The following is an 8,696-nucleotide window of genomic DNA, read 5'->3' on the forward strand; positions in this document are numbered from 1 at the left end:
ATGTAGCTGTAACAATTACATGTAACTAGCTAAATGTTGTAAAAAGTGACATCAGAAAATCAACACTACATTTTTAAACAGTGTTTGAATCTAAATGTGACAAAATTTAGGCATGAATTTTGAGCACAAGCTCCTTTACAAACGGCGCCCCATAGGTAATGACAATTAACTTTGTAAATGGCCCCATCACACACGCACACAAATACTGGAAGACATCACACAACATGCCTCTTAACAGTCTGATGATGTGGTATCATTATTTGATTATGATGATGACGATGAAAATGGGAACAAATTCGAGAAAAAAAAACAACACACAAATACAGAAAGTATTTCCTGTTTCCTTCATATGATAAAGGCAAACTGGAAAGTTTGTGTGGCCAAGTTTGGCCAAAGAAGCTTCACATCTGCTTGGTAAAACGGCAAAATTTCGATATTTTTCCAGAGGCCAAATGAACAGGAGCACCTCAGAGGCACCTAGTACTCAATGGTTCGCTTGTAAAATGATTATGGGAAATCCTTTCCACACATTTTGTGACACCCAATGGGGATCGATTATAAAGTGCCACTGACCAAACAAAAAAAAAAAAAAGAGAAAAAAATCAACATTCATCCTCACAAAGCCAACAATAATCCCCACCACTGGCCCGTTCAGGGACCAGCAGGAGCACACGCTGACACTTCCCCTCGTAGTGTCTTCAGCTAAACCCTCCCCCTGGTAAAGTTCTTTACCGTGACTTATTTTGGTCTCGGTTCCTGAAATCTGCAGTGCTTCACCTGCTTCTGAAAACCAACGGGTCGAACCTACAAACTAGTGCAAATCTCTTCAGTCGTGGTGAATTGTCTGACAGCGAGGGCCTCAGCTTTGGAGACGTTTTCTATATTCTATATACATTAAAATTTATCTCTGCTCAAAAACAAAAAAAGGGTTTGCTATTGAGTGTTTGAATATTGAGCATGACTGGAACCCTATTCATTGGTGTTTATCTTCATGCAAAAGTAACAGCTTGTTTTTCTGATGCAAAACTAGGGTTGTTCAAAGGACCACAGAGCAGGGATGGACCAGCTCAAACTGGTTCTATAGTACCTGTTGCATGCAATAGAAACTCAGTTTCCTTTCAGATTCAGAATAAAATGTGTTCTCTTTTTCACCAAAATGTAATAGTTACTCAACTGTGATCTAAGCACAAGACTCTAAAGCTAAAATTTGTAGGTAAACCATCAACTAAGTATTATCAGATGATGAGGCTAAGAATCAAAGGTGTTGTCTTGTTCACCTTTTAGGTAATGGTTTCCTAACCCAGAACTGAGCATGTCTTCATGGTCCTTAGTTGGAAGTGCTCCTAATAGCTCAGACGGCTCTTCTTGAAGAATAATCGGTTCTCAAACACAACTGAACATCTTTCAAATAACTTGAACAACAAATGAGACCCTCTGTGTGAATTATATGACTAACTTTAATTGAACATGAAAAGTTGTTCTGATTCAGATGAAAAACTATTTTTGCTGTTGTAGTACAACTACACATAAAACATATGACAAATATACAAAATTCATAAATTTATAGACCTTGTGCTACAATGAACACCTGTTTGGTGGAAAATACATATGTTAAAGAAAATCTGAAACATGATATGTAGTTTTAAATGTAGTTATGCTTTCCTGAAACAATGTCTCTCAGTAAAATAATTTTTTAATATGCCTCATCCTGTAACTTGTCTCACTAAAAAAGTGATAAAATAAATTTAACAAGGCAAATATAAAAATAAACATGAAAAAGGGTCTAGACACAGACACAAAAATAAAGTTAAAACAGTAAAATGATACCATTTGTGAGTTAGTAGCAGTTGTGGATTTAAATTTTAGGAAACACTGTTTTGGTTTGTCATTGAACTTGTTTTTGTGTTGGCAGACTAATATTCCATCCTACTATCCCAGGCTCAAACTGCACCATCTTTTCATTAAATAAATTTGAAAAGTCTTAAGTCGACTTCTAAACTGTTCGGATTTTTGTGTTTTAAGGGACACTGCAGATGGCTGCTTTGTTTCTTGTGTGGATTCTCAAGTGGGTGTTTAAGCTTGCCTTTTGGCTAAACATTTGTCCACAAACCTGGCAGGTGTAAGGTTTCTCTCCTGTGTGGGTTCTCATGTGGGTGTTTAAGTTTGTCTTTCGGCTAAACATTTGTCCACAAACCTCACAAGGAAATGGTTTCTCTCCTGTGTGCATTCTCTTGTGGGTGTTTAAATTTGTCTTTTGGCTAAACATCTGTCCACAAACTTCACAAGCAAACGGTTTCTCTCCCGTGTGGATTCTCATGTGTCTTTTCAAATGCGTATTGAGTCTAAATCTTTGTTCGCAAAGGTCACATGGAAATGGTTTCTCTCCTCTGTGGATTCTCATGTGTATGTTTAGATCTCCCTTTCTAGTAAATCCTTTGCCACAGTCATCACAAGTAAATGATTTCTGTCTTGTCTGGACTTTGCTGCATGAGACTATTTTCTTCATTCTAACACTTTTCTTATTAACCAATCTTAAAGAGTCATCATCATCTTCTTCACCATCCTCACTGACTTCAGTCTCTGAAGAGCTGGAATCGTCTTCCTGAGTATTCAGATCTGGGTTCCTGCTGGTTTCTGCTCCACAGTCCTCTCCATCAGCTGCTGCTGTCATCTGGTCAGCTGAGCTGCTTGGAAGATCTCCGTCTTCCACTTGATGAAGATGTAAGAACAGAGGTTTCTCTTCATCATCCTCACTCTTCAAGAGAACTGCAGTGAATGAGAAGCTGGTGGCGTCAGCCTCCTCCTTCACACTGAGCTGCTCTCCCTCCGGACTGCTCCACAGTTCCTCCTCTTCCTCCTTTATGTTGAAGGTTCCTGGCCCCTGCTGGTCCACAGCAGGCCTCCATTCTTCAGGAGCTTCTTCTTTAATCAGCACCATCTGCTCAACATCTGCGGCGAACACTGAAACACATGAACATTAGGGACAATTGTCAGAAAACCTCTTGAAACTTTTTTTCATGGAAGACAAGACATCCTTATGGATGGCTCCTAGAAGATGGCAAAACAAACCAAAACATCAGGTGGTTCCTTGTTGGAACAAATGCAATTGCAGAGACTCTTCAGTTTGACAGCATTTTAACCATCAAGCACCATGTTTCTGTGCTTGTTCAATTGTCTTTACACCAGCTTGGATCAAAGATATGATCAACTGACTACAATACCGAGAGAAAGAACCTTCATATCGTCAGTGATTACTCAGAGCCTTTGTACTTAGCTGTCAGATGTTTAACAAGAACCAAGACCTCACTGCATTGATTTTGAGTTCATACCAGTATTTATATTGTGGTGTAAAGAAAGCAATTGATGACAGTAGGAGGGTGACCCTTTGTCATCAACTTACCACATATTTAGCTCTCGTTGAAGGCACCAGGTTGGCAGATCGACCAAAAATAGATTGATTATACATTACAGAATTTTAATCATAACATTATCTAATCTGTTCACCTTTACCATTATCAGATCTGAACAGCTGAAGATAAATCCATTAATTACAGGGAATTCTCATCATATTGTGGACACATAATGAGGAAACTGTATTTGTCTTTTAAAATTTTATTACAAAAATAATCTCAATCAAAAATTATAATCAACAACAATTAAGGTAATACAACAATAAGACTAACATTAAGAATTTTGGGAGTCAGTGTTTTAATGAATAACTGAAGTAACTACTCTGAATATTATTTAACCATAAAAGGCACTGAAAGTCGCAATCCTTTAATGATATGATTATCAGCTTATATGAAACAGAAGAATGTTTTGAACACAATGTTTGATTAAAGCTATGTTTTCGATTTATTCGCGCAATGAATTTAGACCATTTTGATGAATAGTTCGCTTTACGACTCATTTCAGGAGGAGGTTAATATGTCAGCCAGATTGTCACATTAACCAGGAAGTGTCAGATTGTAAATAAAGATTGTTTTATCAAACTTGCATCAGATTAAAATATAAAAAGGCCTGATATTCTGACAACCCAGGATGAAGGAGTGCCTTGTTGTAGTACAGCTGGAGTAAAGTACATCGCCCCTGGAAATGGGGCCATGCAGGTGGTGTGTACCTGCCTGGTCAGCCTGCCGGACAGTGGCTCAAACCCTGGAGTCAACTGAGGGCCAGCTGAGGTCACAGCTTGTTGGGAAGGTCAGTAGGGAGGATTATGGTGGCAGAGTTGAGGCAGGCCTGAAGCTGTTCTGCTGATGAGGCAGGAGTCAACGTCATGCAAGCTGGAGTTACTCACCTAAAGGTGTAAAAGTTATTTGTCAACACAACTTTCTCTTTACCATTTTCTCATTCTTTATATTGTTTGCTGGACTGACAAAAATGAAGACAAACGAAGATGGGGGAAGATCTTCACATGACTAACACCAGAACCTGGGTTAACAAACCACCAACAAACACTGCAGCTATCATGGCGGACTCTGTGAAGCTGGCGGCCTTACTAGAGGCATTTAGTAAGGCATTTTGGCTGTATCAGCCAACACTGAGGCAAAATTGGGGAAGAAATTTTGTAATGAGTCTTACATCAGTTCTGTGATGTTATTTGCAGGAAATCCTGGCACAATTGAGGTTAATTCCCAAGTCTTCCACACCAAGAGGAAGGACGATGAGGGGCACAAATTCACACTGGCTGTGAATTTAACTAGCGTTTCAATCGCATTTTGCAGTTGCAAAAGCAGACAAGAATTTATTAAATATAGTACATATATGGTTTTTTGAAAATGTGGTTTTGTTTTTTTAGTGTGTACATGTGCATTTATCCAAAATGTAAGTGGACACTGTAATTTTTGTACATATTTAAAATTACTGCTCACGTAATGTACTTCAACAAGAGGTTTAGTGAATACATATTGATTCAATTTAATAATGAAAGAAAACCACAGTACTTTGTAGAAAAGTTCCAACTTTTCTTAAGAGACTGAGCTCTGTGATGTAATCATACTGTATCTCGAGGTCAGGGACATGGAATCCGAATGGGCCATGTTCAGGGCCTCTATTACAGATGCATCTTCCAGGAGCTGTGACCTGAAGCTCATCGGTTCCTGTCATGGCGGCAACCGGAGGACCAGCTGGTGGACACCAGCGACAATGGAGGCTGTCAAGCTGAAGGAGGCCTTTAGGGTTTGGTTGTTCTTGAGGACTCCCACAGCAGCTGACAGGTAAAAGGTGGCCAGAAGGACTGTGGCTTCTGTGGTTGTGGATGCAAAAACTCAGGTATGGGAGGAATTTGGAGAGGCCATGGAGAAGGACTTTTGGTTGGCCTGGATGAGGTTCTGGCAAACCGCTCGACAACTCAGAAAGGGAGAGCAGGCCCCATTTCAGGCCATACTTGGATTTGAGTGTCAAACTGCTGACTGGTAATTTTGGTATAATGGTACTATTCTACCAAAACTTATTGATTAAAAAACCTGATTCATAATATTCAAAACCAAAAATACTTCACATATACCACAACAAGTTATAGGACAGCCTGTGAAAATGCCACCAGAAGTATGTATAGAAAACAATCAGGGGACCATGGGCATGACTGTGGGATCATTATTAACCTGGCATTTCCCTGCATGGTGGCTTCTCCAGATGGGAAAGTGTGTGACAATGACAATGTGGGAGTGCTGGAGATAAAATGACCATTTCTGATCAGGGACATGAACATAAGTTATGCACTTGATAATACAAGTGCAGATTTCTTCCTGGAGAGAGATGGGAAAATATTCCCCTAACAGAAGTCATCCGTGCTGATTTCAAGTGTAGGGACGATTACTTGTGGCAGGTGCATTATTTATTATCACCGTCTTTCTCCATAATTCAGTTGAATTCAGTTTATTTATACAGGGCTAGTTCACAAAGGACATCTCAGGGCACTAAACAGGAACATTCACATACAAATCACCAATTAGCAAAAATGATATTTTAAAAGAAGCCAGCATATTGCATCAAATTTTTATTTTGTCGCAATCCCCCGCTCCTGAGCTGGAAAAGAACGACTCCCTTTTAACAGGAAGCAACTTCCAGCAGAACCAGAACCAGAACCCGGCTCAGGACGATTGGCCGGCTGGGGTTTGAGAGGACAGGAAAGAGACACAGACAAACACAGAAGGTAAAAAAAATCACAGGTTAACGATAGAAATGAATACAAATACAAACATGGAGAATAGAGAAAGTAAATGTCAATGTCAATGTCACATGCTGTTTCAATGTCACATGCTGTTTTTATTTTTTTTATTTTTAATTATGTAAAGCACCTTGAAATGCCTTGCTGCTGAAATGTGCTATACAAATAAAATTTGATTGATTGATGATTGATTAAAGACATCAGCAGAATGAGGAAATGTGGTCAGTTTGTCCTCCAGCAGTCTCAGCCTTTAGCAGCAGAACTAAGGAATAGCCCAAACCAACCCTAACTATAGGATTTATCAAAAAGGAAAGTCTTAAGCCTGGTCTTTAAAGTAGGCAGGGTGTCAGCCTCATGGACAGAAACTAGAAGTTGGTTCCACAAGAGAGGAGCCTGATGACTAAAAGCTCTGCCTCCTGTTCTACTTTTAGAAACTCTAGGAACTCTAGGACTAAACCTGCAGTCTGAGAGCGAAGTGCTGTGTTAGGAAAATATGGAACAATGAGATCTTTAATATAAGATGGAGCTTGGTTGTTGACAGCTTTGTATGTTTGAGGTAAGATTTTAAATTCTGTCCTGAATTTGACAGGGAGCCAGTGGAGAGAAGCTAAAACTGGAGAAATCTGATCTCCTCCTAACTCTCATCAGAAGTCTGGCAGCAACATTTAGGATCAACTGAAAACTTCTTAAAGAGTTTTTTGGACACCCAGATAATAACGAATTAGAATAGACCTGCTTCTTTTTTGTTTGTTTTGTTTTGTTAAAGTACCAAGTACACAACAACTTACTTTCAACACACTGGAGAAATTTACAAAATTTCAAATCAACTCCTCTTCAGCTCTTCTGCTACTTCCAAGTATGGAGTCAAAGCGCTGGGAACAAAATCCCCACCCATGTTGGGGTTCTCTCCCAGGACTGAAACCTGCAGAAAGACATAATAAATGATCACATTCTGATGCTTACTTTGAAGAGTTTTTTTTTTTAAATTTATTGTGTTGAGATTTAAATTAAACTAATCCTACTCTAAATGTGTTCTTGTTATAGTTCAATGTAACCTTTAAATAAGATTTAAGAGTTTTAGTTTCATTTAACTCTGACTGTCCCATAATGTGCAAACCACTAAAATAAGCGACTCAAATGAATGTTGTGTGAATTAAATATTCCCTGATAAACAAACTAATTTTAATTTAAATCTAATATTACCTGCTCACTGGACTTCTTGTTTCAAATACAATCAAAAACCATAAACGATTGAGCTCAGCAGATTTAACTATAAAAATGTCCCAATATTCCTGAACTCAACCACAGCTCATCCTACATCACTAATTTATGGTTCTGATTATAGTTTGGTTTTGACTGCAGTCTGCAGCGTCACACAGTAACAAAAGGTGAAAAGTAGAGAATTTTAGATTGTGAGCCCAATAAAAGCATTTTGCTCTTTTATTTTATTTATCACACTCTTCATACCCAAAGGGGAAGTTCACTCTCTGCATTTGTCCCATCGTACATGTGGAGCAGGGAGCTGCCATCTAAGGAGCCCGAGGAGCAGCTGGAGGGTTAAGGGCCTTGCTCAAGGGCCCACAGTGGGGCTAATGAGGGTGGAGGTGGAGATTTTATGCCGGTCTGGCAATCCAAACTTGATACTTCCCGGTCACAGTGCGAGTCCAGTTTCATGTGAGCTCATTAAAGAAAAATTTTTTTAATGAGTTTTGATCAAACAGGATGGATTTTATAGAAGCCACAGGCTACAGCCTATATTATATATGTAATCATTTATTTTCTGTCCCTGTTTGATCCTGACCATATTTCATAGAATAAATATGTGAATAATTGAACAGTTAAATAAAAATAAACCCCAGATTAAGCATTGTTTGTGGCTTAATTTGACACTTAAAACAGCCTACCAACAGCTATGCACTGATTGATGTTTCGAGTAATGTTGATTTTGTTTTATTTGACAATCTGACATTTGTTTAAAATGTTACAGCACCAGCAGGCAGAACTATAATGACAAATAAATGCTGTTTCAGTCTGATTTTTCTGTCTTCTGTACCATTAAGAACAGAATAAGTAAACAAGCTGGGCTTCTTACTGACACCTAACCAAAACACTGAACTCAGACTTAGACCTCTGGTACTATAAACATCCAGCCGGAGACTCAAAGAGTCTTTAAGAAACTAAAAACTCAGACTTTCAGCTCAACATAGCCGGCTAAGTCGGAATTCTCGCTTCATAACAGAACCCCCATATTAAAGAGTACACACCAACAAAAAAAGCCAAAATTCATACCAACCAAACACAAGCTGTGTTTAATAGGCTAACGCGAGTAGCATCATGTTATCACTGAAACTTATACAAAAACCAAACATTTGAAAGTAATTACTATAATCAGTCATGTTATGATAACGTCGCTATTACTTACATACTTATTTTCTTCAGGGTTTAGCCACGAAAGGATGAAAAATATGTTGAAGCACAGAGCTATACTGCAACAGATCGCACAAACAGGAAACTACGGCAACTCTAC

At 38.7% G+C, this 8,696-nt stretch overlaps 1 protein-coding gene across 3 annotated transcripts; it reads right to left on the reverse strand.

Annotated features, from left to right (window-relative positions):
• Nucleotides 1-1,435: 1,435 nt before the first annotated feature.
• LOC108245728 (oocyte zinc finger protein XlCOF20-like) lies at nt 1,436-8,696 on the reverse strand. Of its 3 annotated transcripts, none has more exons than XM_025009748.2 (4): nt 8,592-8,696; nt 6,958-7,091; nt 4,125-4,297; nt 1,436-2,961 (listed from the first exon to the last, which is right to left on the reverse strand). In XM_025009748.2, exon 4 carries the CDS (start codon nt 2,936-2,938, stop codon nt 2,018-2,020), a length of 921 nt encoding a protein of 306 aa, XP_024865516.1. In that variant the 5' UTR covers nt 2,939-2,961; nt 4,125-4,297; nt 6,958-7,091; nt 8,592-8,696; the 3' UTR covers nt 1,436-2,017. The 3 variants fall into 3 exon arrangements, with proteins under 3 accessions (XP_024865516.1, XP_024865515.1, XP_037834405.1); XM_025009747.2 differs by having other exon boundaries at nt 4,121-4,297; XM_037978477.1 differs by having other exon boundaries at nt 4,121-4,297; nt 8,596-8,686.

Source organism: Kryptolebias marmoratus, linkage group LG11 (assembly GCF_001649575.2).
Source record: "Kryptolebias marmoratus isolate JLee-2015 linkage group LG11, ASM164957v2, whole genome shotgun sequence".
NCBI classification, from domain to species: domain Eukaryota; kingdom Metazoa; phylum Chordata; class Actinopteri; order Cyprinodontiformes; family Rivulidae; genus Kryptolebias; species Kryptolebias marmoratus.

Excerpts from the sequence above, each read along its gene's own strand:
- LOC108245728 (XM_025009748.2), bottom strand. The coding sequence starts at position 2,938 with ATGGTGCTGATTAAAGAAGAAGCTCCTGAAGAATGGAGGCCTGCTGTG.